Source organism: Balaenoptera acutorostrata, chromosome 12 (assembly GCF_949987535.1).
Source record: "Balaenoptera acutorostrata chromosome 12, mBalAcu1.1, whole genome shotgun sequence".
Classification (NCBI taxonomy): domain Eukaryota; kingdom Metazoa; phylum Chordata; class Mammalia; order Artiodactyla; family Balaenopteridae; genus Balaenoptera; species Balaenoptera acutorostrata.
In genome coordinates, this window is record NC_080075.1 from 92519522 (window position 1) to 92542705 (window position 23184).

The 23184-nt window shown below is 56.0% G+C and overlaps 1 protein-coding gene across 5 annotated transcripts in view; it reads left to right on the plus strand.

Moving 5' to 3' along the window:
- Positions 1-13254, plus strand: part of EIPR1 (EARP complex and GARP complex interacting protein 1) — an 88405-nt gene extending 75151 nt beyond the window's left edge. For all 5 annotated transcript variants that reach the window (XM_007195691.3, XM_057558417.1, XM_028162240.2 and 2 more), the window contains 4 exons: positions 6418-6554; positions 9027-9194; positions 10409-10576; positions 12669-13254. In XM_007195691.3, the coding sequence (XP_007195753.1) occupies positions 6418-6554; positions 9027-9194; positions 10409-10576; positions 12669-12843 (648 nt within the window). In that variant the 3' untranslated portion in view covers positions 12844-13254. The remainder of the gene's footprint in view (positions 1-6417; positions 6555-9026; positions 9195-10408; positions 10577-12668) is intronic.
- Positions 13255-23184: the final 9930 nt, after the last annotated feature.

Genomic DNA, 23184 nt, shown 5'->3' on the forward strand with positions numbered 1-23184 from the left:
GTGCTGCAGTGAACATTGGGGTACATGACTCTTTTTGAATTATGGTTTTCTCAGGGTGTATGCTCAGTAGTGGGATTGCTGGGTCATATGGTAGTTCTATTCTTAGTTTTCTTTTTCTTTTTTTCTTAGTTTTTTAAGGCACCTCCATACTGTTCTCCATAGTGGCTGTATCAATTTACATTCCCACTAACAGTGCAAGAGGGTTCCCTTTCTCCACACCCTCTCCAGCATTTACTGTTTGTAGATTTTTTGATGATGGCCATTCTGACCGGTGTGAGGTGATACCTCATTGTAGTTTTGATTTGCATTTCTCTAATGATTAGTGATGTTGAGCAGCTTTTCATGTGCTTCTTGGCCATCTGTATGTCTTCTTTGGAGAAATGTCTATTTAGATTTTCTGCCCATTTTTGGATTGGGTTGTTTGTTTTTTTGATATTGAGAGCATGAGCTGTTTGTATATTTTGGAGATTAATCCCTTATCAGTTGCTTCATTTGCAAATATTTTCTACCATTCTGAGGGTTGTCTTTTTGTCTTGTTTATGGTTTTCTTTGCTGTGCAAAAGCTCTTAGTTTCATTAGGTCCCATTTGTTCATTTTTGTTTTTATTTTCATTACTCTAGGAGGTGGGTCAAAAAAGATGTTGCTGTGATTTATGTCAAAGAGTGTTCTTCCTATGTTTTTCTCTAGGAGTTTTATAATGTCTGGCCTTACATTTAGGTCTTTAATCCATTTTGAGTTTATTTCTGTGTATGGTGTTAGGGAGTATTCTAATTTCATTCTTTTACATGTAGCTGTTCAGTTTTCCCAGCACCACTTATTGAAGAGACTGTCTTTTCTCCATTGTATATTCTTGCCTCCTTTGTCATAGATTAGGCGACCATAGGTGCGTGGGTTTATCTCTGGGTTTTCTATCCTGTATCATTGATCTATATTTCTGTTTTTGTGCCAGTACCATACTGTCTTGATTACTGTAGCTTTGTAGTATGGTCTGAAGTCAGGGAGCCTGATTCCTCCAGCTCCATTTTTCTTTCTCAAGATTGCTTTGGCTCTTTGGGGTCTTTTGTGTTTCCATACAAATTTGGTATATAGTAGCATGTATTTGTCAGTCCCAATCTCCCAATTTATCCCTCCCCTGCCTTATCCCCTGGTAATCATAAGTTTGTTTTCTACATCCGTGACTCTACTTCTGTTTTGTAAATAAGTTCATTTGTACCCTTTTTTTTTAGATTCCACATATAAGTGATATCATATGATATTTGTCTTTCTGTGTCTGACTTACTTCTCAGTATAACATCTAGGTCCATCCATGTTGCTGCAAATGGCATCATTTTGTTCTTTCTTAATGGCTGAGTAATATTCCATTGTGTGTGTATATATACCACAACTTCTTTATCCATTCCTCTGTTCATGGACAGAAAACTGGTTTTCTTGTGCGACTCGTAAAAACGTATTCCAAAATATTTTGAGCGGTGTCTGCATTGTTACCATAATAATACCTTTAGAGCCACAACTCTCAGACAGCAGTCATTTGAATTTATGTTTTAGGATATTTGTTTAAAAAAAAGAAGCCATGACCTCTAAGAAAACATGGATTTAGTAACATGTCTTAATATCATAGCTTAATAGCTGCATATGCCTTTTGGTTTTGTAAATATTGGAGACAATGAGTAGTTTTTAATCTTCCAGGTGGATCTTGGAAAAAATCATTAGATGCAGAATGGGCTGAACGGAGGTGTTTAGCTAGGAAGTGTTTCCTGAGCTCGCAAAAGACTTCTTTCTATAAGAAAGAGTAAATGTACATTTAGAAACTAAGAGTGTGTGAGAAAAAGCAGCTGCTGAGCTGGGAGGGCTGACGTGCTTGTCACTGACATTGGGGTTGAATGCCTGCCGTGGCCACACATCCTGGGGTGTGACAAATACGGAGATATTGTCTCTGCTTTTTTGTAGTTTGCCACCAGTTACAGGGGCTGTAGTGTGCAGATGAGCCTTTAATTCAGATGTTCAGGTTTTCCTGGAATAGGCTGGTGCAGGTGTGGGCCAGCGGCTAAGGGGACGTGGGGGACTGGGGACACGTGGACACGGGAGAAACACTGACAGTTGAGTCAAGTCCCACTCACAGTGTGACCTTGGGCGAGTTGCTTGGCCGTCCAAGCCCCAGCGTCCACATCTGTAGAGTAGGGCAGTTTAACAGTAACATTATGTGAGGACAGCATCCCCCATGGTGCCTGGTGTGCTGGGAGCGGTTGATACAGGCCTGATGGAGGGATGCATGGATGCGTGGACGGATTAAGCGGCTAGAATACGAGGTCTCCACAAGTGGATTACAACTGAGCATCGGGCATCGCGGGTGTGTCGGGTGTGTCGGTTAGAATGCATTTGGCTGCAGGACATAAGAAGTGACTTAGATAAAGAGGAGGTTTAATCATCTGCTGTAACAAGAAACATGGAAACAAAGCCCCTATGGGGTTGGTTAATTCAGTGTCTCAACAGCAGAGGACCCAGATACTCTGCATGTTTCTGCTCTGCCATGTCCACGTGTCACTGCTGTCCCCGTCATGACTGCAAGGTGACTGCAGCGGTTCCAGGCATCACATCCAGATTCCCACCACATCCACAAGGAGAAAGCAGACTTCCTTCCCACGTCTCCCTTGGTTTGTAAGGAAAGCCTTTCCTGGAAGTCCCTCTGTCCCCTTTTCAGGCACGACTGTGTGTCCAGGTCTAAACCCGTCTTTGGCAAGGGGAGCAATCCCGTCAGCCCTGGCTCAGGGCCGTCTCAGTCCCCGGGGGCTCTGCGGGGTCTGACGGGAAGAGAGGCTCCGGTGGTGGTGGCGTCTGCTGTGTGACAAGCTGCTGTCTCCCGGCAGCTTGGGCCGGGGCACGCGGTGGACTTGCCCGTGTGGACACTTTATGTCTCCTACGCTCGAAAAGCTGCAGCCCTGCTGTTGCTTTGCCGAGGCTCTCCTTCCAGAGTGGGTGCGGTGGCACTCGCTGTCCCCTGTGGTCCTGCATCACCCTCGGTGCTGAGGAGCACGTGCTCGGTCCCGCGTCCTCTTGGCCTGCCCCTCCCCAGGTCTGGTCCCCTGTCGGCGCCGTGGGGCTTGGTGGCAGCGGGTGCAGCTTTGGTCTTTGGAAACCTCCTGCCTCCCTTGAACTGCTCTGAAGCTTCCAGTCACAGCATTTTGTTCATAGAAGGCGCCTTCTCTCGCTCTTGTCCTGCACCGGTTACTCCTTCAGAGAGGATCTGGGGAGGCTTTAATCATTCCTTCTGGACTGGGAAGCACTGAATATTTCTCTTTAATGCTGGGAAGCGGAGTACCGTGTGCATCGCACCCTCTGCAGTTCTTGCTGAGTTCTGTCTCTCTGTCACCAGGAAACCAGAAAAAGTGATTGATTAACCTTACAACTTGCACCATGCTGGCTGCCCTGAGTAGCACCTTAAAAATGGATGGTGAGATCTCTTCCAGGTTTTCATTAAAATCTACCTTGCAGACTTCTCGGCACCTGTGGGCATGGCGTTTCGTTGCCCTGGTGTTTCCTGCACTAGGGTGTGCAGTGGAGCTGGAACCGGAGCTGGTCCTGTTCTGCACCACGGCTGTGTGGCCCAGGGCGAGGCACCTACCCTCTCTGTGAAGTAGGGGGCTGGGCAGGGGCCGTCTCTCAGCTGCTGAGTTTATTCGGAGACTCCCTCAGGTTAACACCTTATCAGTTATCTGTGCTTCCTAACAAATGACCACCCAGCTAGCGCTTCCCGCTGCCTGCCGCGGCCATCACGTGGTTTCTGCGGGGACAGTCAGGAGTCTGCAACCTCGAGTCTCTGGTGAGGCCGCAGGCCAGGTGTCGGTGGGGCTGGGGTCTCATCCGAGGGCTCTACCGGGAGGACCTGCTCCCGAGCTCACGGGCGTGTTTGTGGCAGGATGCGGTTGGACCCAGGGCCTGGCTTCCTCGCGGAAGGAACTCTTCCTCAGTGTGGGTTCTGGAAGCAGACAGTGCTTGTTAAGTTTTGCTGGTTTAACTTCTGCTGGAGCCCTGATGGAGTCAGAGGAGAGCAAGTGCAGAGAGCTTTGCTGGCGGCGTCGTTTGTTAGGATTCGACCTGGGTGCTTCGCGCACTGTTACGGATCTTCCCCACTTGGCACACTTTATGGTGCTTCTCACACCAGCCTCTTCAAGAATTCACTCTGCTGGGTTTATAGCGCCTGTCTTCTGATGATAGGACCTTATGTGTTTATGCTTCTGAAGAGTTTGATAATGAATCCACGTGTTTGATAGAAAATTAATTAGAACACTGAATGTTGATTAGTTAGAAAATATACTGAACCTTTTTTTATTTAAGTATAGCTGGTTTACAATATAGTGATTCACAATTTTTAAAGGTTATACTCCATTTATAGTTATTATAAAATATTGGCTGTATTCCCTGTGTTGTACACTACATCCTTGTAGCTTAGTTTTATACATAATAGTCTGTACCTCTTAATCCCCTACCCCTATATTGTCGCTCCCCTTCCCTCTCCCCACTGGTAACCCCTAGTTTGTTCTCTATACCCATGAGTCTGCTTCTTTTTTGTTATAGTCACTCGTTTGCTGTATTTTTTAGATTCCACATATAAGTGATATCATGTAGTATTTGTCTTTCTCTGTCTGCATGATACCCCCCAAGACCATCCACGTTGCTGCAAAAGGCAGAATTTCGCTCTTTTATGGCTGAGTTGTATACTCAACCGTTTTATGTACCTGATTGTTGATCTTACTAAACTAGTCTTCAGAAAACTGAAATGGCACCTGTACATGTTTCTTTTGGCTAGTTTTTTTTTTTTCCTAAAGGAGAGGCCATAAAACTGTTTCTCGGTTGGTGCTGTCAATGTGGATGTTAAACGTCCAGCCACAGCTGGAAAAGCTAAAGCCCAGTGTGGAAAAGCTCCCCCTGTGTGTCTGATGCTCGCTTTAGGCCCATTTCAGGGTATGGGGCTCTGTGCCGCCGCCCCTCCTCGGGAGGCTGTGCCTGTCACTGCTGCGGGCAGGGCCGAGATGCCCTCTGCCCACACTGGCTCTCACGGGCCATCCCTTGTGGTTGAGAGTCCAGGTCCTGCGTCGTGAGGCTCCTGCCACCGTCCCTTTCTCCTCCGTGGCTTTGCAGTGGCCGCGCCGTGTGGTCCCCTCTGCGTCCTGCCTGGGGGCCGGGCCTCCTCCCTGTGACCTGTCCACGCCCTGTGCCCCCCACGTGCCCCCGAAGGCGACGGCACCCCTGCTCCTGGGCTGACTTGCCTCTGCTGCTCAGATGACGAGAGAAGGAGAAGCCGTGGCCCCTGATGCAGGGGAAGAGGGGTGGGGCCCCTGCCTGTCATCAGAGGAGCAGCCCCTCCGCCGCCCCCAGCCCCTCGGCCCGTGCTGACCCCTCCCGGCGGGCTCCCCACCCGGCTGAGCCGGTCCACGTCCTCCGGGAGGTTGGGGGTGAGTCTGAGGGTCAGTGGAGTCCCCCGTGGGGCCCGCTCGTGGGGTGTTGGGCGTGGGCGCTCCGTGGGTGGCCGTGAGGGTGCTGGCCTGGAGGGGAGGCGTTGGGACGGCCCTGGGTTTGGGTCCCAGACGTGGCCCTCTCCACCAGGCTAGCTCAGGCCCGGTTCTGCCCAGGTGGCCTGAGCCACGGCCGTGCCCGGGTCCCTCTCAGAGGGTCCGCAGGGCGAGACTGGTGTTCAGGGTAAAGTGAAGTGAATCACAGAGGGTCGAGTGACCTGAGGACCACAGACGAGCCCGGAGCCCTCCTACCTTCAGACGCCACCGCGTGATAGGCCTTTGTGCGTAAGATCGCAGGTGGCAAGTGGGAGGGCCGGTGGGGCAGTGGGGTCGGGGGCGGAGGGGGCCCTTCTCCCAGGCTCACACCAGGGCCCGGCCTCAACTGTCCTGGTGGTCTCGAGGGTCTCCGCCGTCTGTTACCTGTTGGGGTTTAATTAACCCCCGAGTAACAGACGCCGAGATCCTCGTGGCAGGGAGGGGAGGGCACGCGTCTGAGCACGCGTCCGGGTGGGTTGCAGCCATTTGTCCTTCTCCACCTGGGGCGGGCCGTGCAGACCGGCTGGCCTCGTCCTTGTTGTTGGAGGAAGCCAGATGTTGGAGCTGCTGCGTGTGTTGTCTTCAGGTTCGAGCAGATTCTCCCTAATCCCACACTGGCCAGTCCTGTCTAATAGAGGCTCTATTAACGTGCCTTCTATTTTTTGCTGCGTTCAGTTTTATATTTTTTTTTTCCAAATAAGGTTCAAGCATTCTTGCCTTCTAAGGGAAGGAAACAAAGACAGAGCTTCCTAATTATTTTCAGTAATTATCTTCAACGATAGCCTGTACAAGATATCCTCTTAAATGCTCTGAATAGAGTTCAAATTACTTGTGTTTTCTTCTTCCTTTGAAAACATCACCCAATTTGCAGCTGGCCAGTTCGGCGTCCCTGGAAGGGAAGGGACAGCTGAAGTTCACAACGGGGCGCTGGAGCCCGCATCACAACTGCACCCAGGTGGCCACGGCGAACGACACGGCTGTCCGAGGGTGGGACACGCGGACCATGAGGTCAGTGACGGCCCGGGCCCGGGCCACGCCCTGAAGGCCCCTCCCCTCCCTGCCCCCCCACGCCCATCCACCAGGGCTCCAGTGCTGAGGCCACGTGGCTTGTCTGTGTTGGCCTCGGTATTGTGGGAAGTCGTACGCCTCGTCCTCTTTCTACGCCCCATCCTGAGTGCACCCGTGCTGTGGGTCTGCGCCCCGCCCCGGTGGTCTCGTTCCTGTGGGTGCCCTTTGGCGGCAGCGGTGGTCTCCGGTGGAGATCAAGGTCAGGCTTTTGTAGCAGCTCAGGCCTGAGGTGGTGACCGCAGCCTCTCGGTCTCCACGGTCGGCGACCACAAGGTGAGGGCTGCCGTCCCCTGGTTAAGCATGTGGAGCTTGACCATCTCTGCACCTTCAAGATGCACACCCATGGAGTAATCATAGTTTGTCATTTAAGTCATTATACACACAGCTAGCGCTTCTAATGGGACACAGGAGAGCTGCTTTTCTGTGCCAGGTGTGGCGTTGACGGCGAAGGAGTGGCGGTGTGCACACTGTTGTCATGGCAACAGGGCCCTGCAGTCTTTTTTAAGATACAGTTTATCCCCTCAGCACGCCGTAATTTATCACTAAGCTGCAAAGACGGATGTCGTGAAATAGCTCATGTTCCCTTCGAGGGCGGGGGCCCAGCTTTAAATCTAGGTCCACGGCCCCTCTGAAAGCGCAGGGGGTAATCAGTATTTGACGTGTGTGTGTGTGTGTGTGTGTGTGTGTGTGTGTGTGTGTGTGTGTGCGCGCGCGCGCGCATGCGCGCGCGCCGGGTGCTGGGGTGGGGGGGAGGTTTGTTGGGTTTCCTATCAGAAGCTGAAAGCTGTGGGCTTGGATGTGGGACTGGAATCCATTCCTCCAGGGCCTGTGGCTATCTTTTCCCGTTTTCATTGTTCTTTGAAGGATGTGAAGATTTTGGTATCTAGACGAGAACCTTGAAGACTGACATTACAGACCCCAAAGCCAGGGGGCAGGAGGGGCCCTGGGAGGCAGCGCTCTGCTGCCCCCTTGCCCGCCGTCCCTGGGGGGATGGGCAGCAGGCGACCCGCAGGCTCTTCTCCTGGGAGTTGTGTCTCTTCTGCAAACAGCCTGGGTGTTGGTGCTTTCAGTGCTGCTTCTGGAACGTACTGTGCTTTTGTATTCAGATCACCGCCCCCAGAGCCCCAGGAAAGCCTGAGTCGATACTCTGTGCCTGTGTGACTCCCCCCACCTCCCTAGGACCTCGCCGGGCTTAATTTTATTCATTTCTCTGTTTCACTCGGAAGATCTTAAGGTTTCGGTATCTTATTTTAGGAAAAAATATTAGGCTACTGGGAAGGTTCAGGATGTAAAAACTGGTTCAACATTTAAAAGTGGTTTGGGGCCAGAAAACCCAACATGGGAGAAAAGATGAAAAGGACTGAGGTCATCTGGCGTGAGATGGGACTGTGGAGACCTCGGTGCCGGGCGAGGGAGCTGGTTACGGGAGCAGTCCCAATGGGAGACGTGCAGAGCACGAGGTCCGGTGTTTGCAGGAGAGGTGAAGTCACAGCCGAGGGAGGAAGTGGAGAGGGCAGAGTGGACGGGGTGTCTCGCGGGGCCGACTGTGGGCCTGGCGGGGGCCCCTGTCCATCCTGCTGGGACACAAGCTCTTCGTCTGAAGCCACTGTCCTGCCTCAGGTGACCTGCACCTCTGGTTTGCGTTTGTGGTATCAGAGGGGGTCGCTGTAGGAGATGGAATATTCTGATTCCACACCCTGCAAGGAGCAGCCTGGAGGTGGATGGTGGGGCTTCAGTTAGGTCTGTGCGTGCATGTGTGCCCGCACCTCTGTGCACACTGGTGCACACACGTGCATGTGTGGGCACAGGTACCCATGCGTGTGCATGTGTGTATGGCCGGTGTGTGCATGCTTGTGCATTGTGTACACACGTGCAAGTACGCACATGTACGGGCACGCGTGAGCTCTGAACAGCGGTGTGGCTGATTCGGCCCCCGCGCCCGCCCCCGCCCCGTGTCGGCACCCGGGTTGTGTGCGAGGGTGAGGCACAGGCCCAGCCGTGACGAGCACTGTTTCCTTCGGTGTTTCTATAGCTTTCCCACCTTTTCCTTCCTTGTCTCTGTCTCCCGACACCACCAGCGCTGTATTCCACTTTCCACCCCCCTCCCTTTTCCTTCTCCTGTCTCGCTGCGTCCTTCCAGACGTTGGTCAGCCTTTCTGTCCGGAGTCTGTCTCTGCTTCTCTGTGGCAGTCTCATCCCTCCGGATCGCTCTCACCCTCAAGATTCCAGGTCACACCGTTGAGAGCTGCCGACCAGCCACCCTTCTGCAGGGTCGCAGGCGTGGCCTGCGCACAGGAGCGCCCCGCCTGGAGCCTGCGCTGGATGGGGGGCCGGGAGAAGGTGCAGGGGGCAGTCGCTGGCTTCCCATGTCCCACCTCTTACCTGTGCCCACCCCCCTCCGCCCCTGCACAGCCAAATCTACTGCATTGAGAGTGCACACGGCCAGCTGGTGCGGGACCTGGATTTCAACCCCAACAAGCAGTACTACCTGGCCAGCTGCGGGGACGACTGCAGGGTGAAGTTCTGGGACACCCGCAACGTCACCGAGCCCATCAAGACGCTGGAGGAGCACTCCCATTGGTGCGTTCCTGGCGGGCCGCTTGGGGGAGGGGCTTAGGCAATGTATTTTGCTCATTACTTCACCGTTTGGAAAGGCACAAACCAGCTTAGTTTGTGCTGCTGTGAATCATTCAATCAACCCCGTTTTATTTTTCCTAAAGAAACACTAATTCCAAATCTGAATGTTTGTGATTCGTAAACATAGGAAAAGAAGAAAAACACTAGATTCTGTTTTCTCTTGAAATAGTGCCGGTTCAACTAGGCAAACGTGAACGTGCACAGATGTTCACGTGGCCCTGTGCACGGTGCAGGGAGGCTGGGAACTGCCCAGTGCCTGGCAGCAGGGGATTGGTTAAGTCCGTCCAGTGGCGTCATTGCAGCGGGGACGCTGCTCTCAGAGGGCTGTGTGTAGGGACATGCAGAGTGCCCAGGACTGGCCATTCTCCCGGAGACCTTGTTATTATGTACATACCATGTGCTGGCTACTCTTTGCTAAGTGAGAGAGATCAAGTCACAGAAAATCGTGCGTAGTATGAGCCAGTTTTCATTCAAATAAAGCATGTTGTGTGTACATGCTTGTGTGTGCTTGTATGTATGTGTGTGTGTGCTTGCGTGTTTGTCTCCATGCATGTGCTTGTGTATGTGTGCATGTTCGTGTGTACTGGTGTGTGTATGTACGCTTCTTTGTGCATTCGTATGGGTGTGTATGCTTGTGTGTGTGTGTACTTGTGTGCATGTGCATATCTGTGTGTGTGTGTGTACTTACCACCTGAATGCTGGAGTATGGTTTGGACAGCTTCAGTGAGTGGCTGTAATTCTTGCGGTCCGGGGAGAAGCTCCGTCCCCTGGCCCCAAGCGGCAGTCCGGCTCTCCGCTGTCCCCTGGGTCCGCTGGCGGGCGGCCCAGCTCAGCAAGCTCCTGGGCCTGTGGGTCAGAAGGAAGCTGGGCCTAGTGACCCGACCAGAGGGCAGCCCTTGGGAGGCTGCCCTGGGGTTTGACCTATGTCACAGGTTCTCTCTAGTCCGTATTTTGCCTCTTGGGCAGTCTTTGCCTGTAGAATTCTGGAAAGCCTGTGCGGCTCCTGAGCGGTAAACCTCACCCCGGGGTCTGTGCTACCATTTGGTCTCCGTTAGTCGGGATTTCTAGGGTGTCAGAGCCGTGCCACGAGCCTGCCCCTGCTGGAGGCCGTCCAGGGACAGACGAGCGGCTGGGACCCGGCCTGCCTGTCCCCGCAGGGTGTGGAGCGTCCGCTACAACCACTCCCACGACCAGCTGGTCCTCACGGGCAGCAGTGACAGCAGGGTCATCCTTTCCAACATGGTGTCCATCTCCTCCGAGCCCTTCGGCCACCTGGTGGACGACGACGACCTGAGTGACCAGGAGGAGCGCCGTCCGGAGGAGAAGTAAGCGCTCCTGGTGCGGGCGGCCCTCGGTGCGTGGGCGCGGCTCGGTCCCTGGGGCTGGTGTCGGGCGTGTGCACCCGGCAGGTGCGGGCTGCGGGCCGTGGAGTCGGGAAGGGCAGCTGCGCCGTCCGCTGTGGCCTCTAAAACACGTGTCTGTCCACATTCTTACTGAGCGTCACACGTAAGGTTGTAAGGACCGTGGCCCGTCTGCAGCCCTGGGGAGTGAGAAGTGACCTCCGCCGGCCCTCGTGACACCCTGTGGGAGAGGCAGTGGCGGGCGTCCCTCCTCGCCGTGCCGTCCTGGATCGGGTCGTGGACTGGCCACCATCGCTGGCAGGTGTCAAGGCGGGGACCTCGGGCCCAGACCCGGCCCGGCCCCCCCGCACTGCTTCCCCCGAGACGCTGGGCGCCGTGCGGGAAACCTCACTGCCTGTTCCCACAGCCTCACCGGCTCGGCTGAGTATTTTCCACACTCTCTCCAATCCTAACTGCTCTGCTCGGGGGCTCTCTCTTCACAGTGGGGTCGCGCCTCGAGACTTGTGGGGTCCTGGGCTTCGGGGCTCGCACAGGGCGGCCTGGTCCAGGGCAGCGGGGGCGGGGTGAGCCCGTGTCCTTTGTCAGCAGTGTGGGTGTAAAGGAGACACGTCTTGTTCCTGGAGCAGATGCACCTCCGTGTGTGGAGGCTGCTTCCTGCTGCGACTCAGACACTACCGTGGAGTCGAGTCTCCCGCCTCCGGGTTCGGGGGGGAGGTCCTGGGATAAAACCCTGTCGAGCCGAGTGGTCTGAGCCATAAAATACGAGAGGGGTTTGTCGTTCTGCTCGGAGACTCTTCACGCTGTTCTGCTGTCTGATTTCTTCCTCTGCCCACCTGAGTTGAGCCTAGATTTCCTGTGTGAGAAGCTGGCTGGTGACAGTCTACCGGCTGTCTCTCTTGACGCAATCATTTTTCTGTTCAAACGCGGTATTTAGATACAGTTGCAGCGGCTTCAGTCCGGCGACCTGCCACGTGCAGGGCTTGGGTGTTTTCTACTGTCCTCGCTTCTCACGGCCACGCAGGCGTCCGAGCCTCGTCTGTACAGGGGACAGAGCTGGTGGCCCCTTCGTTGGCCCCGTGTGTTAATCCAGGGGTCCTGCCTGCACGCGGGCGGCTTCAGAGAAGCTCACTAGGAGGGAAGGCGCGTGTGGCCGGCAGGCGTGCCGGGCAACGGCACTGGCGCGAGGTGCCCCCACGGTTTCCCGCAGGCCTGCTCCTGGGGTGGGTCCCCATGTCTCAGTGAGTTCAGGAGAATGGGAGTCCCCTGAGGACTCGTGCGCGGTGTTTGTACCCAGCTGCTCGCTGGCCACCGCAGGTTGGCTTCCTGGGAGGGTCGGGCCGTGGGATGCGTGAGGGTCCGAGCCAGGGGGCACGTGGGGCGGGGTGTCTCCTGGGAAGAGTCCCAGATTGCTGAGAGCTCCTCCGGTAGAGAGAGTCACGAAATGGGGAGAAGAGTGCCGAGGAGGCCCTGCTGGATGGAGAAGCAGCCCGGCGCATGGCAGGCCTGTGGTCTCGGAGGCCCAGGCGGGCGGCCTGGCTCCGCGAGCGCCCACACAGGGCCGTGCGCGTGAGCACCGCCCGGACAGGCGTCCCAGGGAAGGGGCGAGTGACTCCTGTTTGAACGGGGTGCCGGGAGATGTCACAGCCCGGGCCAGAACTGCCGGCCTTCCAGCTCCTCACCCTCGTCCTGAGCAGGGCTCCCCACGCCCGCCCCAGGGGCTGTGCTGACCGGTGCCCAGGTCCCTCTGGCAGACGTCACAGGAGCTTTGGCCGCTGTCCACCTAGCCCCGTGAGCGTTCCCCAGCCACTGTCCCCCGAGCCCGAGCACATCCTGCTCCAGAGCCGAGGAGGGAGGCGTCAGGCGGTAGGGGTCTCCCCACGAGCCCCGGGGGCCCACGGCTGGGGACAGGACGGTGCTGGGCTCCTGCGGGGGCGCCCCTGTCGGCCCCCTCGGCTCCTGGGAACCGCCCATCGCGCAGGTGAGAGACCAGGCCTGCTGCCACCGCCGGGCCGGGCGCCCGCCTCGCTCACGCACGTGTGTCTCTGCTGCCTTGCAGGAGCCAGGAGCCTCCGCAGGACAGCGTCATCGCCACCTACGAGGAGCACGAGGACAGTGTGTACGCCGTGGACTGGTCCTCCGCCGACCCCTGGCTCTTCGCCTCCCTGAGCTACGACGGGAGGCTGGTCATCAACAGGGTGCCCCGGGCGCTGAAGTACCACATACTGCTCTGACCCGCCAGGCCGTCCTTGGGCAGGTTCCCCGCCGCGGGCAGCCGTGTGGCGGGCGTTGGCTTTCCAGGCGGAGCCCCGTCTGGGAGAACCAGCATCGCTCTCCCCTGACGCGAGCACCCGTGAATAATGACGGAGCGCCTGCTGGCCGACCACTGACACCTGACGCCTCCCCTTGACGGAAGCAGCAACCCCGTCCCCAGACTGCGCTGGGGACCCGCAGGCTGGCCTCTGCCTGGTCACTGCCTGCTTCCCCTCTCGCTTTTAGGGGTGTCGGGAGTCTCACTGCGATTTGTTTCCATAATGTTGGCTCGTCTTTCTCTCAAGATTGAAAATGAAATAAAAGGAGCAGGGCCACGCCGCACGGGCTCCAGCTCTTTCTCCAGGAGCTCTGCCCCCGGTATGGCCCCATCACCCGGTCTCTGTTCATTTTCTCCGTCCTGGCCCAGAAAAAAGGCAGACGGGCCTCCCGTGCTTCGTCCTGGGCCTGACCTGCCCGCGCTCGGGCCGTGGCCTGGGGGAGCCCCGGCGCTGTCAGTGACCAGGGGTTTCCTACCGGCCCTGGGCCCCGTCCCCGGGCGTGGTGCCCCACTGGGTCCTGCCGGCCCTGGGCCCCGTCCCCGGGCATGGTGCCCCACTGGGTCCTGCTCCTCTACGCCGCTGGCATCCTCGTCACCTGGAGGTCACGCGTGTGTTCCCGGGTCACCCAGCACGCTTACCCGTTGAAACCCCACGTTGTCAGGTGATCCTGAAACTCCGAGCGTGGGACTCTCGCCTCTTCCTCCTCCCGTGGGTCCAGGGGTCTGTTCTGGGCGTGGCCTCACCTGCCCACATGTCACGTCTGTACCGAGATGGCTGTCAGGCGTAGTCCTTTTTCACAACGGACTTCAGCCTAAGAATGGACTCGTTCTAAGCGCTGAAGCCATCTGTCGTCCCCGGAGTGTCTGTGTGGTGGTTTCTAGCTGCACTGTGAGCCCAGAGAGGTGCATCTGGGTTTTGTTTCTTCTTTTCAGGGCTAAGAGTTTGTGGGCAGAGTGGAGGCCGTGGGTGAGCGGAGGACAGACGGGGCTATGGTGGAGGGGCAGGCAGGGGGTGGTGGTGTTTAAGGCCCTTCAGCATTTCTGCTTCCAGGGAAGACCTGCGTTTGTAAGGACTGCAAAACAGCTCTAATGAAAGTCCTCAACAAACAGGTGTTTGTAGAGCGCCTCCTGTGTGCCAGGCGCCGTGCTAGATGCTCCAGCTCCGCAGCGACCGAGGCAGAGCTCTGGGCTCACGTGGGGTCTGCAGTCCGGCTGGAAGCCCTGGCGGCTGCTGTAAATCTTTGTGTATGGGTGTTTGTGTAAACAGAAGTTTTCATTTTCCAGGGCAGGCGTTGGCAAACTATAGCCTGAGGTCACGGGGGCCAAATCCCTGCCACCACCTGTTTTTGTCAATAAAGTTTTATTGGCACACAGCACCGCCCTTACTCATGTGCTTCGGCACACGTGCAGCAGTGGCCAGGCGACCTCAGCGCCTAAAATCTTTGCTGTCCAACCCTTTCAAAAAGGTTTGCAGCCCCTGCCTCAGGGTCAGTGCTGATGAGAGTGAGCGCTGCGTTCTATGGGAGGAAACGGCTGCACTGCTTCCCGAGGGGCCGCGCGGTTTTCATTCCGAGGGGCAGGTGGGCGCTCAGCTTTCTCAGCCGCCCACGGGCATGGGGTGCTGTCATTTGTGCTTCCCTGCAATGATGCGGAACGGCTTTCCACGCACTTAACTCACCATCTACCCGTGTGTCCTCTTTGGTGGAGCCCGTTTTTAAAGGTACATCGATTGTTAATTATTGTGTTTAAGTCCAATAGATTTAGAACGTTCTTTACATATTTTAGATAGAAGTCCTTGGCCAGCTTTGTAATTTGCAAATATTTTCTCCCAGTTTTTATCTTCTCTTTTCATCCTTTTAACAGTGTCTCTGCAGAGCAAAAGTTTTGAGTTTCGTTGAAGTCCCACTTACCCAACTTTTTTTTTTTATAGATTGAAATATTGGAATCAAATCCAACGTTAGGAAGGTTTTCTCCAATGTTTCTTCTAAAAGTTGTATTTTCACAGTTTATATTTGGAGCTGTGATCTATTTTGAGTTTTTTAAATAAGGTGTGAGGTTTTGGTTGTGGGTTTTTTTTTTTTTCTTATTGATATCCAAGTATTCCAGCACCATTTGTTAAAGACCGTAGTTCCTGCATTGAATTGCTTTCACTCCTTTGTCAAAAGTCAGTTGGCCCTATTTGTGCAGGGCTATTTCTGGACCATCCTGTTCTGCTAAGCTGTGTGTCTATCACTGAGGAGTTCCTGAACAACTTGATGGGGTGCTTTCACGAGCTCCTCCCTCTCTTGAGATCTTTCTGGTGCTTTCCTTTTTACACATCAGACTGCGTCTTTGTTCCCCCTGTTCTGCTGCACCGTCTCCATGCCAGAGCCGCCTGGCCAGCGGTGGGAGAAGAGAGAGAGGGAGCAGGGCCCCTCCCGGGACACAGCCTTCGGGCAGTCGGAGAGGAGGTGTCCCTCCCCCCGTCCGAGGCTTCTGCAGACTGTCCCACTTGCCCGCACAAAAATCGCCCGGCAGGCTGGGATGCCAGAGAACAAGCCTCTGTTTTCCTAAAATGACAGGAGAGAGCTGTTCATAAGTCCGGTCCGTGTGTGGCTGCATTTTCGGAGAGCCTCCTCCATCTTATCAGGGACCGGAACGCCCTGGAACATAATTTAATGTATCGCTGTGGAGACGCAGGCGCAGAGCAGCGAGAGAGCCAGCATCGGGTACAGACATGCCGGTGACGCTGGCTGGGCTGGTGCAGAGATGCCGGCAGGTGGTTGGTTTCTGGATAGATTTGCAGATGGAGCCGTCGAATTTACTGACAGATTAGAGTAGGTGTGAGGCCGAGAGAGGAACCAGGGAGGGCCCAGGGGGTTGGTCTGAGCGACTAGGACGGTGGCCGAGACAGGAAGGACCAGAGGAGGAGGCGGGGGGGTGGGACGGGAAGATGAACAGCCGGGTTTGGGCTGTTGAGTTTGAGATGCCTGTGAAGTGGTCAAGTGGCCCAGCCAACCAGATGCTTGGAGACATGAGACGGGTGGGGTAGGGTCCAGACTGGGCGAGCGGAGGTGGGAGTCTGCGTTCCTGGTGCAGACGGGCATGCGGAGCTCTGGGCCAGCGGCGTCCCTGGAGAGAAGACCAGAGGCCGAGCCCCGGCGTGAGGTCGGGCGCAGGGGGTCCAGCCTAGGGGAGGGAAGAGGCCGCCGGGAGCTGGGAGGGCCCGGTGTGGGGGGTGTTCTGGAAGCTGGGGAGCCCATCTGCTCTGTCAGTGCCGCTGTGGGGCGTCAGGTGGGCTGAGAGCCCATTGGCCTGGCAGCATGGGGGTCACTGGGGAACCTGACACAGCAACTCTCACGGGAAGCAGGCGGAGAGGGTTCAAGAGAGAATGGGGAGGAACAAGCCGGGCAGACGTGTCGGCAGCCTCCGAACAGTCCCGCAGCAGGTAGGGGCCCGCAGGGCTGCTGTCCGCTTCGAGAAGGGGGACAGCTGTGTGTTTAAACGCTGGTCGTTTGCAGGACGAGAGGGGAGAGAGATCGGGCTGCGGGAAGCGGTGGCACCAGGGGACCGAGCCCCAGACCCAGGGCTGCTGCTCTCACACCCACGGCCATCACATCATCCAGTAGGTCCCCTATGAGTCGGTGCAGGTAACAGTCGTGTTGTAAAATGTGCACACTGTCAAGTACGTGACACGGTCTGCCTTGCTCACGTCTTTGTGAGGTAAGCAGAGCCGTCTCTGGGTGCAGGGATTCAGCCGGGAGTGGACGGGCCTGATGGCGCTCTGCTGGGGCCTGGGGCAGCCCTGGTTCCTGGTCGCCTCCCGGTCCACGTGGATCTCGTGGGCTCCCCTCCTTCACCGCGTGCAGCTTGATGGCCTTCGTGGCCGGGACCTGACAGAAGGGTGTGGTAGATGTGACGATGCAGAGAGAACGTTTGCATTTTTTATTTTTATTTTTAATGTACACATTTGGATTTATTTATCAAATAAATTTAATTTTTTCGTTTTGTCTTTTTACTGTACAAAAATTTATTGCATTTAGTCAAATGTGTCTTATCCTTTTTTAATTTTATTGGAGTATAATTGATTTACAATGTTGTGTTAGTTTCAGGTGTACAGCAAAGTGATTCAATTATACATATACATATATTTATTCTTTTTCAGATTCTTTTCTCATATAGGTTATTCCAGAATATTGAGCAGAGTTCCCTGTGCTGTACAGTAGGTCCTTGTTGGTTATCTATCTTATATTTACAAAACAGAAACAGACTTACAGATGTCGAAAACAAACTTGTGATTACCAAAGGGGAAACGTGGGCTGGGGGGATAAGTCAGGAGCTTGGGACGGACACGCATGTTTTATTTCCAGCGCCCACGCGGTGCCCAGATTGTTTTCCAAGCTAGGCCTCTGGGCGTCCTTCCATGGAGCGGGCAGGAGGGCAGGGCTGGAGGGCAGTCTTGTTGATTCTTTGTTACGTTTAAGCCTCCTTGCAGGTGAACCGGGCTGGTGATGTGGACCTCTGCCTGGAGTCGGGGAGGAGGTGCCTGGTCCCCCTGCCCGGCTGTGCAGCACCATTACCTGCCGCCTGCGGGCTGTCACGGCAGGGTCAGCGCTTGGTACGGTTGATGTCACCCTGAGAGGTCGTGCTCCCTGTCACCTGTCCGGCTGCACGAAGCAGGGGCATGGTTAGTGATCCGTTTCCCCCGGGCACCTACCAAGCCAGGCCCTGGCTGCACGGAGACCCCAGGGCTGTGCCAGGGGTCAGAACAGTGTGCTTCTGGACCTAAACTTTTCCACCAGCCCTTCGTGGCGTGTGCTGCCCGGGAGTTAGCTGCCCTTGGAGGGCTGGGGGCCTGGGGAAGGGGAGGGGGCATCACGTGAACGAGGGCGGAGTCCATCCTCCTGCTTGGCGGGGAGCTGCGGCAGCCCAGCCGGGGCCACGGGTGCGCCGAGGGCAGGCCCCAGTCTGTGACACGAGGCAAGAGCCATGTCGTCTGGAGGTGGAAAAGCTGGGGTGGGGGAGAAGGGCTGCCGTTAAGTGCTTGGTGGGCTCTTGGGGGGCTGCCGCCGAGGGGCAGGACGGCCCTAAGGCGGACTCTAGCAGAGCAGCTTTCACTGCCGCAGAAGAACAACTTCCCAGCGGAGGTTCGGGCAGGGCCGGGGCCCTCCCCCGCCCTCCCCCGACCCCGGGCCCCTCCTTGCCTCTGCGGCCGGAGGGGGAACACACGGCACAGAAAACGATGAGAAGATTCCAGGAAAGGGGGAAGAGAAGCAAAAGGGCCAAAATAAAGGAAAAAACAAGAAAAACAAAAGAATGACAAGAACGTGGGCAGAGACCAGATCAAGGCACGTGGACCGGGATGGGCAAACGGGCAGCGGGCTCGGCCTGGACGTGTGTCCGCCAGGGGGCTGAGGGGACACGGGGACTGCAGGCGCTGGGCCCTGGGGTGGGGCGGAGGAGAGCAGGGCCAGGTGGGCCTTCCGCCTGTGGCCCCTGCGGGGCTGCCCGCTCCCTGTCCTCCTGTCGTGAGGCCTCTTGCTCCTGGGTTCCCTCCGGCTGCACCCCAGGCTCGTCCGCTGGGGCCCCGGCAGCTGCGCAGAGGTCGCGGCTGACCCTGCGCCCAGCCCCACGCCTCCTAAAACACGGTCCATCAGGTCGTGAGCCGCTCAGCAGCCCAGCTGGGCTCCCTCCGGTGGGTGGGGAGGAGTGAGCGCGGCGCCTCGTGGGCCCGTGTCTGGAGCAGCCTTCGGGCTCCAGGCCTCTGCTGTCTCCCTGCGGACGGCCGCCCGCCCTCCACCCCGCTGGCTGCACCGACTCCCCGAGAGGCCCGGGTCCAACCCCGCATTGGCGGCATCCTGTGTGCTCAGCACAGACTCTGAGGGTCGCTCCGGGGTCTGCTGGGCTCCGCACGGCCGGCCCCGCCTCCTCCAGCCCGGCCCCGCCTCCGTGCCCTGGCTGCCTCCGCCAGTCCTTCTGCAGTTCAGGCCCAGCGCGTGCTCCCGCACCCCCAGCCGGCACCCCTCGCGCTGCACCTTCGGGCCCCTCAGAGGGGCCGGCCCCCCAGTCTCCGTCACAGCAGCTGCCCGTTCCCATGTGAGAGGACCAAGAGCTCACCCTGCACACATTCGGCGCCGACCAAAGGCGCACAGGCTCTGCACGGACTCGCGCTGGGACGCCTGTCCGGGGCGGTGGGCGTCTCCCGTGCACGGGTCCGGCGGGCCCCAGAGGTCAAGGCAAAGCGAAGGTTGGCTACAGACCCTCAGTCCTCACAACTCAAAACATGAAGCTCATTCACTGGTGGATCTAGCCTGAGGTGGGCTCGTCCCCCCATTTTTTTTCTTTTTTTTTTTTGATATTTTATGTTTACTTATTTTTTCACATTTATATATGTATGCTTTATAAACCGAGTCATTTTATTTTATTTTTTAAAATAAATTTATTTTATTTATTTATTTTTGGCTGCATTGGGTCTTTGTTGCTGCACGCGGGCTTTCTCTAGTTGCAGCGAGCGGGGGCCACTCTTCGTTGCGGTGCGCGGGCTTCTCATTGCGGTGGCTTCTCTTGTTGCAGAGCAGGGGCTCTAGGTGCGCGGGCTTCCATAGTTGCGGCACATGGGCTCAGTAGTTGTGGCTCGCGAGCTCTAGAGCGCAGGCTCAGTAGCTGTGGTGCACAGGCTTAGTTGCTCCGTGGCATGTGGGATCTTCCCGGACCAGGGCTCGAACCCGTGTCCCCTGCATTGGCAGGCAGGAGAGCGTGGCCAGCCAGGGGGCCTGAGACCCTGACTGAAACTCCGGGGACTGCGATGAACTGGCTGTGTACAAGTCTTGTGTGGGGAGGGCAGCTTCCCTGCGCGGTCTGCCAGTTAAGGCCTTTGTCATCACCCCTCCTCTGGCCTGAAAACGCCGACACAGAATCGTGGCTTGGAGCCAGACTTCTCAGAGATTCCAAGATCCAGTTCAAATCCCACTTCCTTTGCAAAACTTTTCCTGAATAGTCCACTGGAAGGCCCAAGAGGATAAGGAAAAGCTCTTACAGTGTTTTTGTAACCTCCACATTGCCCAGCAGTATGTCTTGCTCATGATGTGAGTTATTTGGAAAAAAAACATACAAATTAAAGGAACCAAGAGGAAAAACAGACAATAGAGCAGAAGAGAACTTCAAAATCTGAAGAAAATAATCCATGTGAAGAGATGAAGAGTTAGACATTCACCCATAAAATAATTACAAGCTGTTATAAAATAGAATTACAACAGAAAGTGCTGCAATCAATGTGCATCAAATGAAAGTTGAGATGCAGGTGGAAATTTGGAGATTTGTCTTATTGAAACCAAATTTCTCCGTGGCTATATTTCAAGACCCAAGATTAAGGGAGATTTTATCTCAGGCAGGCTCAAAGAAATAAGCTTGTTTCTCCTGTGATCCTTGGAATTTATGGGAATTTTCAGGGTCTACAAATAAAATCTAGATAAAATGGTTAAAAAAACAAAAAACAAAACGTGGCTACTGCAGAGCAGCACCTGGACCCGCTCCCACAGGAGGCGCCTTCAGGGAGCCCGTTGTCCCCGGGGTCCAGCAGTCCTGAGTCCTGCGGCGCGGAGACCTGGGACTTCCAGCCTTAGTCTCCAGAGTCACCAAGACCACTCGCTGGCCACTGTCCGTGGCTGCCCCCTCTCCCGGCACGTTCCGCCCATGTCCACCTCCCCGACTCCACCCCTGGTACCCCTTCCCCACCCGACACGCCTCTGATGTCCTCTCGTGGTTTCCGCCGGTCCGTCCTCTGCGGCCGAGCTCAGCTCTCGCCTCTTCCCTGAGGCCGCTTCCTGTTACTCAGCCCGTGTTCATCTGCCCCCTCGAATTCATGTCGCTCTCGGTCAGCCTCGAGCCTTTCCGCGCTGAGTTAAACTCCACGGTTCCTTGGACAGCCTGTCGCCCCCCGAGTGGCAGTCAGCTCAGCCAGCGCTCACTGAGCCTGCTGGGGTCCAGCAGGACGGGACGAGGGGCGCCCCTTCCGAACGCCCATGGCCCTCCTGGCCGCGTGGCCGAGCGGTGACAGCGAAGGCTCCCCAAACAGATTTCCAGGGCTCAGGCCTGGCTCAGCGCTGGCCTAGGCACGTCCCCAGGGATGCCTCAGTTACCTGTGAATCGGATGACCTTCACAGGGCTTTGGGGGATTAAATTAATTTATCCTTATAGCCCACTTAGGACAGTAAGCGCTATATGGGTGTTAATGGTCATCTTAATAAGAACACATATACGTTGGTCCATTTCAAAATAAAAGGTCAGAAATTACATAATATGTTGCGGAAGGAAAATTTTTCTCTCTACCCTTTCTAGATTCTTCTGGCTGAGCCTAAGAATTAAATTGACTTGAGACAGACAACCAGAGAAAATCAAATTTAATTATGTAGGTCCAGAGGCCCCATGAGAAAAGTGAGACCCCAGGACAGGCTGGGCAGTGGAGGCCTGAGCCATCTGAGGCAGCGGGGAGGGTCTGGGACTTCACAGGGGAGGAGAGATTCACACGGAAGTGGAAAAATGTTTGGTAAACAAGTGTTTGCTGGGCCACGCAGAGACAGTGGGACGTGGATAGGACTTTGGTCTCCAGGCCCTGCAGCACACACCCCCAACCCCACCAGTATTCTTTGGACACCTCTGGTGATACTGCACCTCCTGGACCAGGCCCTTTATCTACACTCGTTTAGGCAGGAAAGGGGGGATAAAAAGCAAGACTTCCTCCTGAGTCTTCTGCTTCTTCAAAATAATCAGCCTAAAATAGTCCCCATAGTAAAAGGACACATTGTTGGGAAGCAGGAACAAAAAGGGAAAGAAGATGAATAGACAAAGATAAGTGACTCAGCACCGCTCCATGGATTTCAGTCTCAGGAGAGCTCGGCAAAAGCGGGCAGCCCAGGGCCGGGGAAGCCTGTAAGGAGACCGCACTGGCTAGGCACTCCTTTGGAGGGACACAGGCTGGCGGTCCACAGGCTGTCAGGGCCGCGGGAAGTTCGGTGCCCAAGGGTGACGTGGCTGAAGCTATATCACGGGAAGATGATTCCGTCTCTAGTTTCCAAATGAACCCTCTTTGAAGATGGGGTGTGCTCCTTTGTGATCAAGGCACGGAGAAGGTGCCCTTTTGTTTTTGCCTGGTTAGCTGTGCTCATCATTCAAGACTCAGTATAAATCCCCAGAGAGGTTCCCCGACCACTAGATCTAAAGTAGTTCCTCCTTGTTATTCTCTCTCATATGACTTCCTTCTGCGTGGCACTTACCCACGTGGGAAGTATTGATAAATGTTAGTGGTGCAGCGGACTGTGTCATGGGGGCCTGAAACCTGTTCTCTGTTCACTGCTGTCCCTCAGTGCACAGTTCAGGGCCTGGCACATGGGTGCTCAAAGATTGTATGGATGGGTGGGGGGATGGGATGAATGGGGGATGGGTGGGGGATGGGGGTGGAGGGATGGATGGGGGATGGGTGGAGGGATGGATAGGGGATGGGTGGAGGGAGGGGGATGATGGGGGATGGGGGAATGGGTGGAGGGATGGAGGATGGGTGGAGGGATGGATGGATACATGGGTGGATGCATGGGTGGATGGATGGGGGCGGCGGGATGGAGGGATGGATGGGGGATGGGTGGAGGGTGGATGGGGGATGGTTGGGTGGATGGGTGGAGGGATGGGGGATGGGTAGAGGGATGGATGGGTGGATGGGTGGAGGGATGGGGGATGCGGGAATGGGTGGAGGGATGGATGGGTGGATGAGTGGATGCATGGGTGGATGGATGGGGGTGGCAGGATGGAGGGATGGATGGGGAGGGGTGGATGGGGGGTGGATGGGTGGATGGGTGGGTGGATGGGGGTGGCAGGATGGATGGATGGGTGGATGCGTGGGTGGATGGATGGGGTGGCGGGATGGAGGGATGGATGGGGGATGGGTGGAGGGAGGGGGGATGGGTGGATAGGTTGCCCTGGCTCCCCAGGGTGAGAATGACTGGAGACAGGAGAGAGGATGGTACACAGAGCTCCCCGGACTGGAATTACCGGGAGGGTCAGAATGCAGACATTCCGATACGGCAGCTCGCTGGTGGGGGCTGGAACCTGCTTAAACAGCCCAGGTGTCTCTTAGGAGATTCATGTGCGTGCTCATGCGGCGTGATCAGATTGCCGTGGAGGTGGGGGCACCCTGGGGGCTCTGGGCAGAAGCAGGAAGAGGCAGGAAGAGTCTCTGGTCCCCTGGAAGCTCCACGTCGTGAAGGGTGAGGGGGCTGGGGGGGGGTGCTGCAGG